Raw genomic sequence first — 21123 nt, 5'->3', positions numbered from 1 at the left:
CAGGAACGCCACTCCTGCGCATCCATGCCTTGAAGGATTCACCTGAGGAATCGGCCCACTTTCATCTGTGCCAGAATCTCATAATTTCTCGAGCAAGATCCCATGAAAATCACTGGTTTCAAATCAGAGAAAAAACAGGTCTTCTCTACCTCAGCAAAAGCCTGGATAGAGAAGACTTTAACATGCTGTGTAAGTATGAGAAGACTAGCTTTTTGTGTTGAGGTATCTGTTCTTAAAGGAAAATAAATTCAGATGATGGAATCTGTCCATCAGAAGGTGAACATCAAATTTGGGAAAAATACATGTGCCCTTTTAAAATGAGGAATAGGAGCCAGTGAAACCCACAGCAAGGAGCAATATGCCAAAGCAAATGCTGACCTGGGACAGATGCAGTTGCTCACACTGGGGACTCTAGTAGGGTGGGGAAGTTGCATTACTTGTAATATTTTTTCCTGCATTTCACGGCTGTATAAGTCACGGCTTTACAGTGAGATTTGCAGTTTGTTCATCTACTGATGCAATTAAGGCCTATTCTAGTGCTTAGTGCCCAGACCAATGCCGTTAGAGTGGTTCAAACTCCTTGAATTCTGCTAACATGGATTCACAAAGTACATTTGCATCTAGCACTGAAGAGCTCTTAGAAGAAATGGTTAATTGGACCTCTCTCCCTCTCTTGAGGTTTGGCTTTGTTAGAGAAGCTTACTGTTGAACTACAGAAATTAATTATCTCAGGTTTTTCCATTCTTTTATACTCTAACAGTAAATCAGTTTTGGTGATTTTGGTGTATGAGGAAGTTAGGTACCATTAGGTGGTGAAGGAGGAAATGGGTGAGGAGTTACTGGCATACTGCTGTGATCAGTTGCAGAAATTTTGCTGCTGGTGAGAGTGTGTAGTAACTGTCATCAGTTTGTAAGAGCGATAGATCTGCACTACCCACTGACTTAGGTGTGTTGATGTTGAAATTTTCAAATTCAGACACTTACTGCTTTATTTTTTACGTGCTGAATGTTTGATATATCCATTTTTCACTGCATTTTTGGTACTCGGTGTTCATGAATAACAGAGAGCTACTTGTAACTGAACAAAGAAGGAGCAGCTATCCAGAACTTGAGAGCCTTGTTTTGTTCATAACGGATCAAAGTGACATAGAGCATCTTTTCACACTTATATCTGTTACAGAGATATTACTGTGCTGTCTGTAGTCAAACCAAGGTTATCAAAGTAAGGCTTGAGGTTGTATTAGTAGATGCCACAGGTTGATTTTAACTTCTATTTTCTTTTGACCAGCTCTTTATTTTTCAAAGTTACGCTGCAATCTGTCTTCTAAGCCTCAACAATTTATCCCATAACCTCAACTGGAATAAACTGTCAAAATGCTGTGACTGAAATAATAGTAGTTATGGATCTGTCCTGAGTATCTGTTGCCATTTCATGCACTCCTTTTCCTGCTGCCACCCCACTCTGCTCTGGTCCCTTTAAAAAACAGCCCTATTGTTTTATGTCAATGTCTTACAGACAGAAGGCTGATATTGTTTGTGGGGTTCTATAATGTAGAATTGATGCTAACCCCTACAGTTTTTTGATTATTGGGATTATTAAGGTTTAAGGTCTTCCCACCAGCATATTGTGTATTGAAGAATTGTTTTATCACATAATAAAACTAAATGGTCATTTGTGGAATAACGGGCTAGAGGAAAAGAGATGCTGGCTTGTCTTCTGCAAAATATTTCTTCTGGTGTTTTTTTTTTCCCTCTGAAGCTGTAGGAAACTGGATGTCATTATCAAAGGTGATGCTGTATGTCTTCCTTTCATCCCACCCTTTCCAAGAGAAGGAATGTGACTCTGCTACGCGCACCACGGTTTTCCTCTCTTTGAACAATGCTACTGCACCAGCTTGCAGTTCCCTGACAGCAAGGCAGCTTTGCTTCACAGAAATGGATCTCTCCTTTCACATCAAGGAGAATAAACCACCCGGCACATTTCATCAGCTCCAGTTACCCTCAGTTCATCATCTGTGTCAGAATCTCAGCATTTCCTACAAACTGCTGGCAGGTAAAACTGGAACTGAGCAGTTCACATACCAGCGATAGATGCAAACAGCTGCACTGTTAAGATCTCTTTTGTAGTAGATGTTCTAGTTTGATTCCATCCAGGAAGTTCCATTGCAGATGTGAAACTGAGCCTGAATATTTTGCCTTTGAGATATACATAGGGGATGGGAAGGAGACTATCCCCTTCCCTAAAGAAAAGATTAGTTTTAGATGTTTGTGTCTGCTAAGAGCAGACTGGGAATATCCTGAGCTTTAAGTTGTGTTGCTTCTAGGCTGTAGGATCTTCCCATCTATTCCATGTTTTCTGTCTACCCTAATAAAACCACACAAGTTCCTTCTGTTTCCTTCTGAGGCTGTCTTTTATAGTGCAGTCCTGATATCCAAATGCATTTACTGGGTTGCAAAATCAGAGCCCTGTACTGGCAAGTGATTGTTCCTGTTTATCCTCGTGGCTGTTTTGCAGCTGAAGGTATGCCCTTCCGATACAACGAGGACACCACCGGTGTGCGTGTCACACAGCGCCTGGATCGAGAGGAGAGGGAGCGCTATGAGCTGATTGCCAAGTGCACTGTGAGAGAGGGATTCAGGGAAATGCAGGTTGAGGTGCCCTTCCTGGTCAATGTGTTAGATGAAGATGACTCTCCTCCCTTCCTTCCCAATGGCACTGATACTGCAGATGCTGTCGTGGAGTTCAACAGGAAAGAGGTAATGTTCTCCTTTACCTAGTCCCTGAAGTAGGAGCACAGTGGTGGGAGGCATGATTTCTGGGAAACACTGTGTTTTGCTGTGGTTCTTGGCAACAGCCCCATCACCACACTGTACTCTATGGACCTGTGATGGTAAAATGCTGTTTGTAGGATTTCTCTGCTCCAAGTTAGATCTTATTCAGACCCCAAAGCAAGAAGACTTCGGGTTATTAATTAAATCACGTAAAGAGATTTGTACAGTCTCCAAGGTCAGGATGGACAGTTGTAGAGTCTGTGGTCAGGGTCACTGTCTTTCTCCATACTGAGCTCTGCTCTGTTTGTGACAGGATTGCTTACCCCAGGTGCTTAAGATTGAGTTGTGTTAGAGCAAGTGTGTATCCGTCCCATATATACAAATCTGTATAATATGGCAGAACTACATTCAGAACATTTATTTGGATGCTGTAGAAGTAATGGTTCACTTCCGCAGACAAATATTGCACCTACAAAGTTTCCAGGGCCAGGCTGTTAAGGGAGAGCTCCAGGATCTTGTTTTAGTGGTGCATTCCCACTTTTCCCTTACCACACCAAGGTGATCTTTCAAGAGGTCTGAACCCCTGGGTGTCTTTACTGCCCCTTGCACATGTACAGCCCTTGGTTCAGTAGAGAAGGATACAGGTGGGCTCTTTGGCTATCCATAGGAACAACCTTTTGTAAGTCAGTGGTATAGAGAAGGCCTTTCCTTAGGGGCATATGTGATGTGTTTTTCATGGGAAAACTTCTGTTTTGGTAGTCAATTTTCCCTTCGAAGTACGTTTTGCTCATATTTGTGTCAGAAGGGGAAAGACAGATTTGGGGAGTTTGCTGCCATCTCCTGACTAGAATAAGGCTTGACACGACATCTGTGAGCATCACATTTGCCTGAGCATAAAGTGATTCCTTTTTATTTTTGAAAATTTTGAGATCTGAGCATCTCATTTAGCTTTGGATGACTAAAAGTGAAGGCCTCATAAAACTGTTTTATAAAGTAAAATGCTGTCTTTGAAATTACATGCCTGTGAAGTGTTCAGAATGTAGTGAATTTCAGTGGCATTTTGCAGGAAGGAAAAAAAAAGAAAAGGAATTGTTTGGAAACTTTCCCGTCTTTCCTAGTAACTAACTGAACTTGAAAGAACTGAATTGCTAATAAAAGTCTTAAAGGCCTTCTGACTTCAGTGTCCAGGTAAAGAACAGCAGTCAAAACAAAATAGAGAACCCAGGCCAATTCTGTCATTTGGGTAATGAGTTTGACCTATCTGAATGTACTTCATGTCTTTTAAGTGTTCATATTGCTTACCTGCCATTTTTTTAAAGTAGTATTGTAGAATAACTGATTTTTAAAAAAGAAAAATTTCAAGAGCTGTGCATGTGCACTCATTTCCTACTTCAGAAGTTTTGCACTGTATTCAATGATTATATAACTCAAATGATTATGTATAACAAGTTCTTTTTCACTAGCATCTTCTTTGGAGTTTCCAACTCGTAGCCAAATAGGTATGAAATAGTGGTAACCCGAATCTTAAAATTAATTTTAAAGTAGATTTCAGTGAAAGTTGTTTTATCTGACCAATACGTAAATCTCCCAAATACATATCAGAATAAGAAAGTGTCAGGTCATTCAGCAGTGCCATTTATTGTTTCCTTCTAGGGAACTGTTCTTGCAACACTGACTGTGTATGATGCAGACACAACACCCATTTATCCACTTGAAAGCAGCCGAAAGAAATACACAGGAACCATCATTACTGATGATCCCTGGATAAGTGAAACATTTCGTGTAGAGCACATCTTTGATGAAATCCACTTCAGCCCAAATGGCAGCCAAGTGAGGGGAACTCGACATGAGTACAGTAAGAGTCTCTTCCTTCAAATAAAGGAGAAGTTGCTTGTTAGTAATTTGCCAATAAGCTCTTGAACTTTTCCAAGCATTTTGTAAATACTGAGCCAAAGAAAGGTGAGAAATTTCGAGTTAAGCAAATGCTGAGTTTTAAATGTGTACTGAAAAAATGGAGTTTGTGTATCTCTGGGATAGGGAATGTGTGGGATTATGTTGTATAAACTGATAAGAAGTGTTGATTGTAGGGTGCTCAGCATGGTAGGTAGAAGGGAACAGGGCCTCTAACATCTTGAATGGCTCAGAGCATAACTCCGTAAGAGCATATTTTCACATCTAATTCACCTGTTTCCTGTTAGGAATAGCTTTGATATGTAGACTTAGTCTTGATAAGTATATTTTTGTAGGGATTGCAGTATCAAAACATATATAGAGAGAGATAATGTGGTTGGTAATAGACTAATCTTTTCCTTTACAGAACTGGTACTGAATAAAAGCATTTCAGTCACAGAGCATCGTTACTTTCAGTTGGATGTTTTGGTAAACGACACAGAATTTCATGGCCCAGAAAGATCAGTGATGCTTCATTTTAATGTCTCCATCCTCCCTGTCAACATTCAGTTTTCAAACATGACTTACCAGTTCACAGTGAACAGAAATGCTGAACGCTTTGCACAAGTAAGAACTGTGTTAATTATACATTCATTTTCTGATAGAGACAAAGCTTAGTAGATGGATCACTTGGGTGAGATGCATTAAAGCCTTCGTTGGCTTTAACTGTTTTAAGTAAGAATCAGTGGAAATTGTGGTATCAGTGTGACTGTTGCTGGATGCAGTGGGAAGCAGGTAGACAGGACACTTGCTCTCCCCTCACCTAGGAACAGTGGAGAGGCCACACATGGAATTACCAATAGAGAGAAATAACATGTGTTACAGACAGGAGGGAGGACTTGCAACCATGAGTGGCTTAGGCATAAATAACTGAAACAATATCAAGGGCAAAAAAAGAAATTTGTCCAGCTACTGGAGTCTGAACTCTACATATTCCAGGATATTAATGGCTTTTCTGTAGATAATGGCTAGTTAGTAATTAATGTTTCCTAATTTAACCCTCATTTTAGCTTAATCACCACTATTGCCATTAATAATGCCTTCCAGAAACATTTTCTAACAGGTTGACATTAATCAGGTGAAACTTACAGTGTAATTCCTATGGAACATGTACATTAATAAGGAACCAATTCAATGTAATTAATATTATGAAAGTGAATATTAAAAACATCAGTGATGAGTCTTTTTGGGAGAGCTACTGGAAACTATTGTGGTAGAGAGGAGGACTGAGACTAAAATATGATTATCCCAATTGCAAAGAAATTAATTCATTAGAAGACTTTTTAAAGAAAGAATTAAGTATTATTAATCTTTAAGCCTCTGGCTAATTGGAAAAAGAAAGAAAAAGGGAAGTTAGAATATATTGCATGTTCTTATATTTAATCTGATGAAATGCACTGCAGCTTCAGAGCTCTTCAGAGTACAGAACTGGCTGTACATGTCCAATAAAAATGCTACTGCTCCCCAAGGGACATTTTGTCAGTAGTCTGTACTAAATATCCTAAATAAGAGAAAGATACTCGGTGTGCTCACATAGCAGGCTCCCTATAAAAGCTACTTCTTTATAATGTTTTGTGATGACTTGTGTCTTCAACTTTTCAGATGATATTCTGTGCTTTTTGTGCAGATCATTTTTGATGTTAGGTTTGATGTGTTTGTAACACCAGATTGTGAAAGCTTTACTGTCTGCTGTTGCCTGGGGACAGGGTGAAACCAGTGGGTTTCCTCCTAAGAGAAATAATATCCTAGGTGTGTAAGATACTCATAGTCTAGCTCTTAGCATCTAGAAATAGGTCCCAACTGTACCTATATCACAACATGACTATAATTATAAGAAGTATGGAAACTTACCTGTTAGGTATGTATTAATTTAATTTCTTTTTTCTCTGTGTGTGTTTTTATATATAGGTGTATGCATACAATTGTATTATGAATGAATGAGTTCCACATTAACTTTGTTCAACCATGTTTATCTGTGCATACCCTAGATTGCTTGAACACGGTAGTTTTGAAATCTGAGAGTGTGTGGCCTTTTAGTGGCAGAGTGCAAAACTCAGGAAAAAAAAAGTAGTTGACTTTTAAAGCTGCTTGTTTTGCATGTTGTCATGAGAGTCAAATATTTTAAAAGAAATTTTCAGACTTCTGGAAATAGTGACTCTTCCCATTAATTGTGCAGTTTCACTGGGTGGCAGTAGTAGCAGGGAAAACTGTTTCTGGCAAGAACTCCAACTCTCTGGGAAGAGATCTTTCTCTTTGTGCTTCCTGAACACAAATTCACGCAGATACTTTGTTCTGATTCTTGACCAGCAAAGTGCAAAACTCATCCTGGCTCTAGATACGGTGTTCTCAATCAGTTAAAGTATCCTCTTTTTGCTTCCAGGACTGGGTTTACATTTACAGTGTGCTCAGGTTGGAGCACAAGTCAGTGTAAGCAGCTTAGTGCCCAGCACTTCATATTATTAAAGTTGGCTGCATAATTAACTGTGATGTGCCAGAGCAGTCAGGAAAAGTACTGGGCCAAATCAATATGAAGGCTGAACTGTCTCTTGCCCTAAGGAAAACGCAGAAGCGTGAAGAAATTATTAACTGCTGGGCTGATGCCATTTGTCTATTTGAGCAGCTAAATGAATTGAATAACAGAAGTATGGCCTGATGGTACAGGCTTGCCCAGTGGCATTTAACTTATCAAAGGACTTAAAGCTCCATTGACATTTACTGAGACAAATGAAGAATAACATTGGCTGAGGTTTTTAGAGAGGTTATGTGTTTGAATGTCCATGGAATTCAGTGAAGAAGAGCATTATCATTATCCAGACTTTATTAAACTCTGGAGCTCAAAAGGTGGATTTTTCTGTTCCTATTTCTGATAATGGTATTTCTGTGTTAACTATTGAAGTCTTGCAAAATGGACCTTTGTATGTTCCTTCCCTGTAAGTTGATGTTAATCCTGATTACCCTTCACCCTGATAACCCTGATTATGTGATTTTTCACCCTCCTCATAAGAAAGAGGAAGTCACTGCTTTTACCTTTTTTTCCTCGGGGCTGTGCTCTGCTGTGCCTGAGAGCTGAGCTGACAGAACCTGTGGAGCAGAGCAGAATTACAAGGTTGGGCTTTCCCTAGTGGAATTCAGCAGAAGAGAGCAAGCCTGCCTTTCTAGTAGAAATTTCTTGAGGGGCACCTTTTTAGCTTCTCCTCAGATCATACAGAGAAATCAAAACTGGCCTATGTGGTCTTCTAAGGACCCTGAATTTATGGGGTCTTCTCCATCGTCTTTGAAGGAAATTTCTGTTGATCAAAAAGGTGCGTGGAAACAACAGTTATGACAGAGTAGGCAGAAATGACAGTTTAATAGAGTTTTTATAAAGGTTAGTGCCATGGAACATCCTTGTGTTCTCCTACTGCCTCAAAGGAACCCCATTTAAGCAGTTGCAAACTGCTGCCAGTTGCAATGCAGCACCAAAGCTGCATTCTGGTTCTGGAAGGGACATGTCGAGACTTTGTGTCTAGACAGGGTTTGTGAACAGTGGAAATCTTGTCTTCTTTTTCTTCCTGCCAGTCCCAACATGCTGTGGAAGGGAGACAGCTAGAAAGAAATGGCCTAGCTTCTGATTGCTTTAATAGTCTTTCTATGTTATCCTGCCACCAAAAGATCCCAACAAAAATGGTGCCAAATGACCCATCAGTGATATTAATGGGAATAATTTAGATGAAGTGGGACCATCTTACAACAAAGTGTGCTTCTAGGACTGCAAAAGCTTCCTCTCTGACTTCGGATAGTCCAAGTTCATCAGAAGAGGTCTTAGTACAAAATAGCTTTTTATTTTTTTTAAAATACTTTGCTGAGAATGCTGAAACCAAGATGTATAGATACGCTTTCACTTGAAAACATTTCTTAACTGCAGCATTTGAAAAGAATTCATCACCAAGTTCCCTTCAATAACACCCCACCCTTCACATTGTGGTTTTCTCTGCAAAGAAAGCCAATGCCTCTGGGCCTGATTCGAATCTCTCTCTTGTAAATGGAAAAACCAAAGTGAGCTTTGGATCAGTTTCTATAGGAGCTGGACAGGAGATGGGGTTTTACATTCCTGTGCCTCTCAGATGATGTGTTTCAGACTGAGGAGTGTTCTAGTGTAGATATTCTGGCAGGCAGAAAGTTTAAATATGGCAAACCAACATATTTTCTTTTTTAGAAACGTTTTAAATTTGCAAATGGGAAACAATGAGGTTCTTTTTCCTTTTAAGGCTTTCAGAGAACTCTGCTGGCCGGAAAGTTTTTGACTGTAATATTATAGCAATTATGTAATAGGAATTTCTACCTTATTTGAGAAGAGTCTGAGCTTTGTTCACACTGAGCTCTTTGCTTTCTCGAAGATGACCAAAGTGTTTTTTCACTGGTCAACCTGGGACAGAGCAGGGACTGAACTCAGGCTTTCACAAATCAGAGTCTTGTTCTCACTGCTGACCATCACCAGTAGGCACCAAATACCACTGAGTCTTTGGGTCAAGGCTCTTTGTATTTCCACTGCTAGCCTGAAGACAACAGTAGTGCTTTATCTCTCACTTTTACTGAGAATAAATCACACTTAGAGCATTTGCATACTGCATTTGAAGTAAAATACCAAATCAGTAAACCCAAGATATACACTGAATTCTGCAAGGTGTAATATGTTCAATTTTGTTCCAGATATTTTTGAGAAGCACAAAATATATTTTATGTATAGTCTTGTTTCTGTTGTCTGTGATTTTTTTGTTGGTGTTTGAGTCTAGATAGGAAAAATCTGCATTGAAAACTGTATGAAATTCCGTGGTGTAAACATCACCTACAAGTTACTGTCCCCCAATGCGAGCTGCTATCCTGTTGGCATACTTCAAGGCCGAGAAGGCAAATATGGAAGCCTCTATGTGAATGATTCCTCTGTGCTACACAGACCTGAATGCAAGGAAATACAATACACTATTCAAGCTACAGACAAGCAGAGCAGGAAACACACCAAAACCCTCCTCACTGTTGTATTGGAAGGAACTCGTAAGTACCTGAGTCAAATCTATTTGCTTGTTTACGAGTGTTACTGCTATAAAGTAAGGCATTAGTAGGGTGGTCTATAAACCAGTGCCATTAACAATGAAAATGAGTCTGAGCTACAAGATACTGATCACAGAGTTTGCATTTTTAGTTTTGGTTCAGCACTTCCTGTGTTTGAAGAATTAATGTGCAGAAAGGCAGTGCATATGCTGTTCATAGTGTTCATGATAACATTTGATTTAGAATCTTTGGTGTGTGTCTGTGTGACCTTTATATTTTATGTCACATATTTCTATGGAGAAAGTGTGTGTGTGTACATAATATGTATGTGTGTGTGAAAGAAGAAACCTCTGGCCTAAGTGTATTTATTCAATAATTTTTCTCCCCTTCTCTCTCCAAATTCTTTTAAAAATAAAATTCTTAACATTTATGTAGCAATTTCACTGACTTAATTTTACTTATTTTCATAAGGGCAGAATGTTAGAAGCATTCTGTAACAGCCACGGAAGAGGAGGATTTAACTGGAAACATACTCATTTCTCTGCAAACTATATTGCACTTCATGCAAAATCTTACAATTCTACCTGGTAATTGCCTCCATTCCCTTCTATCATGTCAGAACTCCTAGGCCAAGAGCAAATGGGTTGAAGAAGAAGAAACAGAAACCTGCAGTGGACTTCTCTTTTTGCAAAAGCCTCGTATTGTCTGAAATCACACATTTCTAGCTGGTGCTCTTGGGGCTACTAGTGCATTAGCTCAGGAACTAAGTATTTTCCCTTAATTAAAAGTTCTGTATGAAGCTGTAAGTACTTGTGGTCTCCATTTTTCTGTTACCAGTATGTTGGCACATTTCCACAGTTCTAGGCAGTGTCAGTGTGCTGTCAAGCAAAGATAACCATGCCATTATCATCTTGTCATTTATCTTTTATTTCACAGAAAAGAAACACCTGGAGTTTTCTTTAATGGTCATCTAACTTAACTGATAGTTGGGTCAGTCAGTGTTCAGTCTTTTGCTACTTTCTTCATCTTCTTTAACTTCCTATCTATCCGTAAGAGCAGAGTTTTCCTGATTTGAGCTGATTTGCTTGTGTGTTCATCTCTCTTATCCTGAACTGACAGCAAACACTTTTTCCAACAGTTTTAAAAAAAGAAGAGGACTGCCCTGACTCTTGTGCTATAAGTAAGCACCGTGCTGAATGTGAAGAGTGTGGTGGCCTGGGAGTTCTAACAGGAAGATGTCAGTGGAGACAGGGGAGTGGAAAAGGTATATTTCTGTTGGGTGAAATCAAATGTTTATTTTGTTGCAATTGTGCATTTGACTTCCATAGATATAAACTGATTTATATATGGTACAGTAAACTACACAGAAGCTGGGCCTAAAAATATTAATCACAATACCCATATGAAACATGCACTAGGAAGGAAAACGAGGTTAAGTTGGAATGGTTATTCTTGATCTTGTCCCTGGTGATGTTTAACACAATACTTAAAACACCAGGTGGTTAATTGAGCTTGTGGCAGTGTAACTGGAACAGGTGACCTACAGCTTGCAAGATAATCTCTGTGACCGTGAACTGAGTTTAGAACATACCACTGAGTCCCTGAGTAGGACACTCCAGCAAACAGATAGCAAGCACTGAAGCAGTGTCTGTTTTTTGTGGTCTGTAGCACAGATCTGACAGGCAACAGCACTCTTGACTCTTCCAGAACAATGCTTCTGTGTCAATGCTTTATCTGTTCAAACTGTGTAAGGATCACAAATTCTCTACAGCCACTTGTAACCCTCGTATTCAAGGGTGTGTGAAATTGTGTAGCGACATGCTCAGTTTTGAAAGCCACTCTTCAGTCTCAAAAAGATCAGCCAGCTCTTTTACAAGCAATACTCACTGCAAGAGACATGCCCAAAGGGCTGTCAAAAGCAGAAAACATAGCGAAAAATATATTTCTTCCAGTTGCTTTTAGCTGTTGTCTTGCCTGTTACATTAGCAGATATTTATGTTCATAGATGTTTATTTTAAAAAGTAACGTAACCTGTGCTTCAGAGTGTCAGTGTGCACTGAGAAGATGCAATATGCTTTCTGTCAAAGCCTTGTGGTCTTTGTGCAGCATTCTGTTTCTGTGTTAACAGGGATCACCACAAACTATTCCACGTGCACCCCAAGCATCAAGACTTGTCCAGATGGCATCTGTGATGAGGTGGAGAGCAAAGACCCAGCTGTGTGTCCCCAAGACTGCACAAGTATGGAAATGTTTTAGGATGGGCTTTTCTGTGTCACTGCTGATCACTTCCCAAATTTTACTTTCCTGATCCCAGATACTTTTACAAGCTCAACATCTCTGCATTGTCATAACTGCAGTTGAATCATACAAGAGAGCTAAGGTTATGGGCATTAATCTTGTCCTTTTGTGAGGCAGGCAGGTAACACCTATTGCTAACAGTGATGGAAGGATAAAGTTTTCTCAGTAATTTGCATTCAGCTGCCTGTTACTTCACAGGTAGTGTTTTTGATTTGGAAGTACTTGCTGGAAGAAGTACAGGCACGTTAATGCCCTTCTTCCTAACTTTAGCACAGTATGATAGAAACCATACTTAGTTGAACTCATGGTTAAATAAGTAAGAACAAGCAAATTTCGATTTTAAATAAATGTGTTTACAAAGGATCATCTGGGGAAATGTACCTGGCCTTATGTCACAGTTGGCCATCAAATTGATCCAGTGCCTTACCTATTTGAAGATCCAGGTGGAAACTCATATGAACAAAATTGATGAAGGAAGAATTGAAATGCATTAGTGTTTTTTTTTCCTTGAACACATTTTTCTACATTCCACTCATATAGCTGCTAATACCTGCAAGTTCACAAATCACCCTGGGTAGGACAACAGAATAATGCTCTTGAGAAATTTCCATCTTCTGTGAGATGATAATTTTTAAATGGATCTTTTTATCCATTGGTATCTAATTGAGGAATAGAGACACAGATGTTTCTTGAATACTTCTGACTGACATTGTATATTCCAAGTTTAGATTTTAAAATGGATTCTTAGAGGAGCTAACATTTTCTTGCTAGGACTTCTTGTTCTTCTATAAAATGAATTACTAAAGAGGCTTCTTTGTATGTCTTATTGGCAAGAATGGGGTTGTGTATTGTAAATTAGTTTTATTGCAGAGGTAATTATTCTTGCATTGGGAATGCAAGTAACCTCTCTAATCATCTGAAAGGAATTCTTTATTGATAATAAATACAATCAGTTGTTGTTCTAAAAGTGGAACTATTTGTGCCAGGGGCTGCAATGCTCAAACTTGCAATGCGCAGCATATGCAGCATCAAACATTTTGCAAACAGAAGCCTGAAAGAAATATTGTCTTACTAAATAATAAGCAGGCAAGTAAGATGAGTTTTCAAGACGTTACGTATGGCCTTTTAATGCCAGAGTTGAATTATTTTTGACATGACTTGACACAATTCAGAACCTGGGCTGGTGCCCAAAAGCAGTATACTTACAGACAAAGAAATGAGTGTGTCCTGGAAGCTCAGAGGTGCAAGAGTACCATTATATCAGTTTTTACTGGTAGGGGACATTTCCTTGGAAATGGCAAGCAGCAAATAGAAAGGCCCAGATGTGTTAAGATAAGGATATTCTCTATTTAGAGACAGTTACAAAAATACTTACTTTTGTAATTCATTTATCATTATGATGGATATGTACTTGAGCCTCGAAACTGCTTTGTCATGCTACCACTATGAATGTTACATTCAGGGGCACTCAGCTGAAACAACTAGTGCTGTAGCTGTGCCTATCAAATAGAGGCAGCCTAATTGCATCCTGAGCAAGAGACTTGTAGTAACAGCTTCAGAGCTGGTTGCAGGGTGGGATCTGGGTAAACATTTGTAAATGACTGATCTTTGTAGGTTCCTCTGCACTTTGGCTTTCTAATAATGGAAAATTATACAGTGTTCAGGCCTCTATATCTTGCTTTGTTTGTCTTTGTTTTCAGCAGTAGTTTTCATGCATTTCTGGATAATGATTAATTTTTATTTATCACTTACACATGGTATTTAGTTATTTCACTTGCCTATCCTGTGGCCTTTTAAGTATTGTTAAGTGGTTAAGAATCATTATCTCCATTTGACAGTGGAACAAATGATACCTAGCACAGCATGCTGACTTTTCCAAGGTAAGGGGAAATTCACATCAGAATGGGCAATGGAACTCAAGTCTGTAGACCACTGGTCTATACCCCCAGGCTGTACAGCAACTCACGAGGAAAAAGATATCTAAGAACAATGGTGAAGAAAAATTGAAATAAGTAAACTAAAGAAGATATTTCAGGGAGAGTTTTGAAATGGAAAATGACCTCACTGATGCAGAAACTGAGTCAGGACAATGAAGAGATGATCATTTGAGGTAGATGTTTGGCATTAAATAATGGGATTCTGTATAAGGTTTTAAGGCATATATGAAATTAGGAAAGTATCCTAGCTACGAACTCTGAAGAGAACCATTTTTCTTACAAATTTAAATTCAGAATGGATTAAATAATGGGAAAAGCTCGTAATTAGGGTTAGTGTTTAAGCTGTCCAAGGTCCTCCCATTTCAGGATCACAGAAATTTCAGAATTTAGACTCTGTTCTCATTCTCAGGAGTCCCTGTCATCACTGCCCTGTCCTGTCCTGCCCTGTCAAATTTCAGATTCATACTAGGGTAAACCTATGGAAAACTTCCTTTTTTTTCCTCTTTAAGTACATGTAAGAATCCTAACTGGTGTCTGTATTTGGTTAGGTGGAAATATTATTGGTGGCCATGGGAAGGGCACTGGAAATCTTGGAATTAAGTCAGGACATGGAGTTTGTTACTGTTTCCCAAGACAGAACTGTTATTGTGAGAAAGAAGATATTAAAGGTAAGTCTAAACATTATCTGCTGTTCTCATAGGAATCTTTTTCTACCATGTGTGTATATGTACAATGATCTACACTTGTGGGCATATTAATAAGCAATATCTTTGGTCAGAGTCTGCTAATGTAAAATGAAGAACTGGCACTTTGACTTCTACTATGGAGCCTGAAAATTTCCAGAGTTGGGTATTTCTAGCCTTGGCTAAAGATTCTTTATTTATTTATTATTACATGACAAGTCAGTCATCCTTTGATTTCCAGCAGCATTTGCATTTCAGTGATACTCACCTGATATTTATAGAGACAGCTAGGAGAATTAGAGTAATGACTTCTATTACTTTCAAGTAATTCCAGCTTCCTAATCATTTTTGAAAATCTCTGCTTCAAAATGTCAGAGATAGCCAGCACCCATGGTGTTAGGAGGAGGAGTGGATTACTGTGTTCCTTGATCTTTGCTTAAACAGAAAAGCTTTTTGCAGTTGTTTTAAACAGATAATGGATTTTTTAAATTGTTTTTATTATGGCTAATAATAAACATAACATGAAATATTTTGTGTCTCTGAATTATTTAGAATATATATATAAAATAAATTTTCAATTGACATAAGAAAAAAAGAGAAGCATAAAGCCTCTTGCTTGATTTTTTTTTTTTTTTTTTTAAAATCTTTTTGTTTCCATTCTAGAAAGGTAATGTACTGTTTCCACTTATTCTGAGGTACAGCTTGTGAACAATCTTGGCTTCAGATACAACAGTGCAAAGGACAGTATTTTAGATCTCATAGTTTCTTGGGGAAGTGACCCCCTAGGGATGCTGTCTAGGGGCACTCAGACTTAAAGGAACTTAGTTTCTAAAGTAAGAGACTAAAAGTACTTTTGCAAAAGGGGAACTAGTAAATAGGGAAGGAAATAAAAAAGGCATATTCCTTTAGAAGCAGTTGTAGTATTAGACAGTGTTTTCATAAACAATTGTTTTGTTAAATACAAAAAGTCTCCTTATAATTCCAAAAGATGAAGAGAAATATTCTTTATTATCTAACAGTTGACATAATTACTTAAATCTCTATTTGAAGAATTTATTTGTTGGGTTGAATGACTCTAACATAAATTATTGTCCTCAAGCAGAATTCAATCATAGGTATCCAGAGAGATAAGTGGTATCAGAAGACCAGAATGTGGTAGGTTGAATCTTTAAAGAATAGTGTCGTAAGTAGCCAATGCATGCAAAGATGAGGAACATGGGATCAAGCTAGTTGTCCTTACATTTACACAGGCAGTTAGGCAATTACCTGCTAGTGTCCAAAATAAAAAGAAGTGGTAGGTGCAATGTGTATATTTGCAACTTCTCAAATTTCCTTGAGAATTTTTCTCCAGTTTTTCTCCATTTTTTTTAAATACTTTGAGTTCTGTTTCTGTCACACCTGTGTGCATTCTATGTCCTGCCAAATCAGAAGCAGGAGACCACAAACGAAGTTCTAAGCAGCTTTTCTTTGTCCACAGAGCCACTATGTGATGAAGTGTGCAAGACTGTCATAGCAGGGGCATTAATGCTGTCCTTTGTCATCTCTGTGGTGCTTTCTTACTATTTCATCCAACGCCACAAGAACTCTCCCAAGCCACCTATTGCCTCTGCAGAAATGACGTTCCGGCGCCCAGCCCAGTCCTACCCCATCAGTTACTCTTCCAGCAATGTCCGTCGGCCTTCTCTGGATTCCATGGAGAACCAGGTGTCTGTAGACACCTTTAAAATACCAGTAAGCCCAATGTCATTTTGCATGCTCTTTGTTGATGCCAATCTTGTTTATGCATGCAGAAAATGTTAGAAAATGCAGTCTGTTCATGGAAATGCCCAATTCAAATATCTACATTAAAAATCACACATGCAGGCTGGGAACTGATGATACTTAATAAGTAATTAAATAAACATTATCATTTACTCTATAAGGCCAGTATGTTCTTCAAGTTTTATTATGTTTTAATGTGCTGTAACATCTCAGGTCTAATTTGAGCCTATGATTTTTACTAATGCATTTGACAGTAGTGTGGTTTTACTTTTAAGATAGTCCAGTTAAATCCTAATAATCAGCAGGTTTGTAGTCTCTGTAATGAGCCATAGTACTACAACAAGTTTAAAACAAAACCAAACCCTGCTGAGATGTCTTCCTGATTTCTAATACAGATTGTTGGTGTGGGAGTTTTACCCACATTTTAAGGATTTTTGCCCAGTCATGCTATCATACCTTTGATCTATTTTTTTTCTGTGTTGAGTCACATACTGCACAGGATGCCTGCCAGGTGGTGTGCTTTCATGGACCAGTGTTGGATACTGAGGTCTTCACAGACCTTGTGCTCTGTTTGCGTTAATTTCTTGTCTGGTTTGTACATGTCATCATTTTGCAACCTTGAGGCTTAATAGTGCTAATTTCATGAGAGGATAATTGTTGTCCCTGATGAATTCTTAAGGGAAAGCCTTATTCCATGAGTAAAATTGATTTGCTTTTCCCTGAAGGTCATATATTCATAGTTATTCTGAATGCAAGCATTTATCCTGTGTCACTGCATTTTTCATTTGTACCCAGTTTCCCAGACCTGTAAATATAATCCATTACCTATAGACTACATGTGCAGCCTGTTTTGAAGGAGGTGTTTTCAAGGTAATGGAAAAAAAGCTTGCAATATACTTAGATATCCAGGAGCTTTTACAGGAGTACACTGATAATGATATAAAGAGCAACCAAAGACTGTACACTGAAGTGTACGTATTCCTGAGGAATGGTCTTGTGCTGAACATTAATGCTTTGGGTATGGCTAGCCACTCCTTTCCTCTCATACAGGAAGATCCAAAGTGGGAATTCCCTCGGAAGAACCTAGTTCTGGGCAAGACTCTTGGAGAAGGAGAATTTGGAAAGGTTGTCAAGGCAACAGCATTCCGACTCAAGGGAAGGGCTGGCTATACCACTGTAGCAGTGAAAATGTTGAAAGGTATGTTCCCATCTGGGTCTGCAATGATTTACAAACTATTTGTGGTAACCTCTGAATGGATTTTAAGAGAGGCTAGCACAAAAGCACAAGGTTAGCCAAGAAACAACCAGTGTCACAGCTTCTATTTCTTCCAGCATTCTGATACATTCTGACAGACTTCTGATTTTAGGAGCTAGCGTCACATTGATCCAAATAAGTAATTCTAATTCATGATGTGCAAAGAACCCCTGTCTTAGCATAGCAAATGTGTTTAATTTTGTTTGGCATTGATGAAAATACTGCAAGGGCTTGTTAAAGCTTTCTGCTTTTTTCCCTCTATCCAGTTTTCTTTGCCCAAGCTTTTCAAATAAATCATGTTGTAATTATGTGAAGAGACAGAACAGACCTATTAAGTTACTTTTCTGACTGAGAATTCTATCTAATTTTATACTTTCTGATCTGGTTTTCAATTACTACAAGCTCTGCCAAACTGGCTTGAGTAACTCAGTGCTCTCTCCTGCTGTCTTCAGTTTTCCCTAGAACTTCAAACCTAAGGGGAAACAAAGTACGCCTAGATAATGTTAAGATCATAATATGAGAGTTTGAACTCAACCATTCACTGCTGCTTTTAAGTAAAAGCATGTCATTATAGGAAAATGTTATACTTAATACAATTTCTATTACATTCAAGATTTTTTTAACAAAGAACTCTTACATCTCCTGCTGCTTGAAAGCAAAGATGGTGCATATCCCATCATTTTACCCCAAACAGAAATGCATTATGAAGTGCATACCTTCATTGCAGGAGGTTCAGTGGAGAATAGGTCATATGGAGGATGTCTAGAAACTAACATTTTTCAGAAGTGAAGACTTGTTAACTACTACTTGTAGTACCTAAGTAATGATGTGTATGTCATTATCAATAGAAAAGTCATAATTTCATTGAATGTTTATTTGTGCACTTGGTGATGCTGCTTTTTCTAGCACATTTTCAACAACATGTGACTGAATTCAGATTCCAAGGCATAGTGGTAAAAATGTTGCTTTCACTTGCAGATAATTTAGCATTCAGTTTTCCCTAGCCATTATGAAGGAAAGAATTGACAGAATTGACAATGCAAAGGAGTAACCCTGTATTTTAAGCATCTTATTTGAATAAATTGTTCTGACATTTACAGTAATACTTCAGGCTCTAATGAATCCCTCTGTAATGTAAATTAAACTGCAGATAGTCACCTGAAGTTCCATTTTCCAACTTGACTGTGGAGAACACTTGTCATTCTGCAAATATTTGTGTTGTTGTTATTGGCTTAACTTTACTGTTCATACCTGACAATTGAAGTCCAAGAACCATTGCATTAGCTCACAATGGCCTTTACAATGCTGTCAGGAAGTATAAAGAACAGTTATTTTGGATCAAGCCAATGTCACCCATTCTTTCCCTGTAACAGATGCAAAGGGGGTAATTTGTCCAGGTATTTGGTATTATACACTGTCTGATCTTTAAAAGGAGTGGGATGTATGCCAGTCTTTTAATGGAGAAAGCTTCTTGCTTAGTGCATAAGATTTCTCCTGTCTGAGCTGTGTAGGTGGGCAGACTGTGGTTAGGAACAGACCAGTGTAGGATTCTCCCTACTGTGTCAACTTGGCGTTTTGTTACTGGGAAGGGAACAGCAATTAGCTGAGCCAAAATAATCTTGGAGCTATGGATGGAGGTTTAAAGGCACAGGGCTAATTTTTTTTTCAGCATACTATTACCCCTTTTCTCATATGAATTAAATCTGACCTCCTGCCTGATATGAATGCCCTCGTTACAATAAAATTAAAGGGAAAATCACCAACCAATACGTAAATATGAATTATTTGCAGTTTGTAAAAACAAGAGGCATAAAGCTTCAGAGCTAAATGTCTCCGTTTTAAGTTAAGTTTTCCAGCAGACAAACAGGCATGGTACCTGGGAAACTGTGCTCTGTTTTGTGTATTCATATCACACAGCTCCAGAACTAGAAAAATAGGGCTTTCTCACAGGCTTTAACTTGACATTCTTCATTTCTGTTTTACACAGAATCATAGAATGTTAAAGAGCTGGAATGGACCTTACAGATCATCTAGTCACAACCCTCCTTGCCCTGGGCAGGGACACCTCCCACCAGACCAGGTTGCTCAAGGCCTCATCCAACCTGACTTTGAACACTGCCAGGGTTGAGGCATTCACCGCTTCCCTGGGCAACCTGTGCCTGTGTCTCACCACCCTCACAGGAAAAGTTGTTTTCTTAATATCTAATCTAAATTTCTCCTCTTTCAATTTCTCCCCATTACTCCTTGTCCTGTCACTAGAGTTCCTAATGAAGAGTCCCTTCCCAGCTTCCCTGTAATCCCCTTCAGATACTGGAAGGTTGCTATAGGTCTCCACACAACCTTCTCTTCTCCAGGCTGAACAGCCCCAATTTTCTCAGTCCCTCTTCATAGGGAAGGTGATCCAGTCCTCTTAGCAACTTTGTAGCCTCCTCTGGACTTGCAAATACAATTATTAAGATACATATAAATACATATTTTTTGTAGACCCTATCAGTAGTGAAAGACATCCAGTATTGTAATCCCTGGGGTAGAAGGCTCTGTAGTCTGAGTGGAAATTCAGACTATAAGATAATACAGGACAGATATGAACATATAATACCTATCAAACATATAGTGAAAGAGAATAAAAGTTACTATGATCAGAGCAAACTAGTTGCATATATTTTTTTAGATGGATATGTAAATGAATTCCTTAGTGCTTACAGCCTTTGTAGAAAAACATACAGTACAGTACCCAAGAGCAGAAGATTTTGGTTTTATTAGCCTTAAATCAGGATGAACATATACTTGTTGAATGCCCAGTAATGACTCTGTAGGAACTACCCAGGCAGGTTCTGTGTGTCGGAAAGATTAAAGATGAAGTAGAAAAAGGTGTCTTTGTCTGACCTGTGGTGTCTTTATGTCTCCTTCAAGCCCTGGTGCATTCAAAGAGGAAGCTTGTTAGTATGAAGAATTCTGCAAAAACAAAATGCTTGAAAGGCTAAGAAAGCCTCTAGGGGCTGTATGCTGCCACATGATTCTCACTGACATCAGTGAAGTCTGCATACACGTCTTCCAGTAAATCAGTCTGAACTCTAAATCTGGATGTGTGCTACAAGTGTAAACCAGTAGATTAATGAACTTTTGCTTTGCCAGAAAATGTGTTTAGGAGGAGGAGGGCTTTATCATGTCATTTAACTTAGCAAGTCTTTTTTGTTCAATCAGTGTACAAGCGTGGTTTTCATACACTTCTGAAGGTTTGATTGCACTGATTCACCCTAAAAAGTTGCTTTAGAACACTAGAAAAAGTCTGTAATAATTTCATGGCATCTGCAAGACGTGACAGGTTCAGGTCCCAATTCTTGGCTGACCTATGTGTTCTGCAGTCGTTTGTATCAGGGCAGAGTGATGATTAGAGCAGGCTGCTACCAAGTCAGAACAGTAGTAGTCTTGTTCACTT

At 38.7% G+C, this 21123-nt stretch overlaps 1 protein-coding gene across 1 annotated transcript in view; it reads left to right on the top strand.

The window, feature by feature from the left end:
- Positions 1 to 3: 3 nt before the first annotated feature.
- Positions 4 to 21123, top strand: part of RET (ret proto-oncogene) — a gene marked incomplete at its 5' end in the record, with an annotated part of 36925 nt that continues 15805 nt past the window's right edge. The window contains 11 exons of the mRNA XM_009074904.1: positions 4 to 189; positions 1760 to 2053; positions 2516 to 2757; positions 4426 to 4627; positions 5090 to 5289; positions 9495 to 9753; positions 10889 to 11014; positions 11879 to 11989; positions 14534 to 14653; positions 16146 to 16399; positions 17480 to 17627. Coding sequence (XP_009073152.1) covers positions 4 to 189; positions 1760 to 2053; positions 2516 to 2757; positions 4426 to 4627; positions 5090 to 5289; positions 9495 to 9753; positions 10889 to 11014; positions 11879 to 11989; positions 14534 to 14653; positions 16146 to 16399; positions 17480 to 17627 — 2142 coding nt within the window. The remainder of the gene's footprint in view (positions 190 to 1759; positions 2054 to 2515; positions 2758 to 4425; positions 4628 to 5089; positions 5290 to 9494; positions 9754 to 10888; positions 11015 to 11878; positions 11990 to 14533; positions 14654 to 16145; positions 16400 to 17479; positions 17628 to 21123) is intronic.

This window comes from Acanthisitta chloris, unplaced genomic scaffold (genome assembly GCF_000695815.1).
Source record: "Acanthisitta chloris isolate BGI_N310 unplaced genomic scaffold, ASM69581v1 scaffold14345, whole genome shotgun sequence".
Classification (NCBI taxonomy): Eukaryota; Metazoa; Chordata; class Aves; order Passeriformes; family Acanthisittidae; genus Acanthisitta; species Acanthisitta chloris.
The sequence above is the reverse complement of the archived record's forward strand: the minus strand, read 5'-3'. Positions and strand labels throughout refer to the sequence as shown.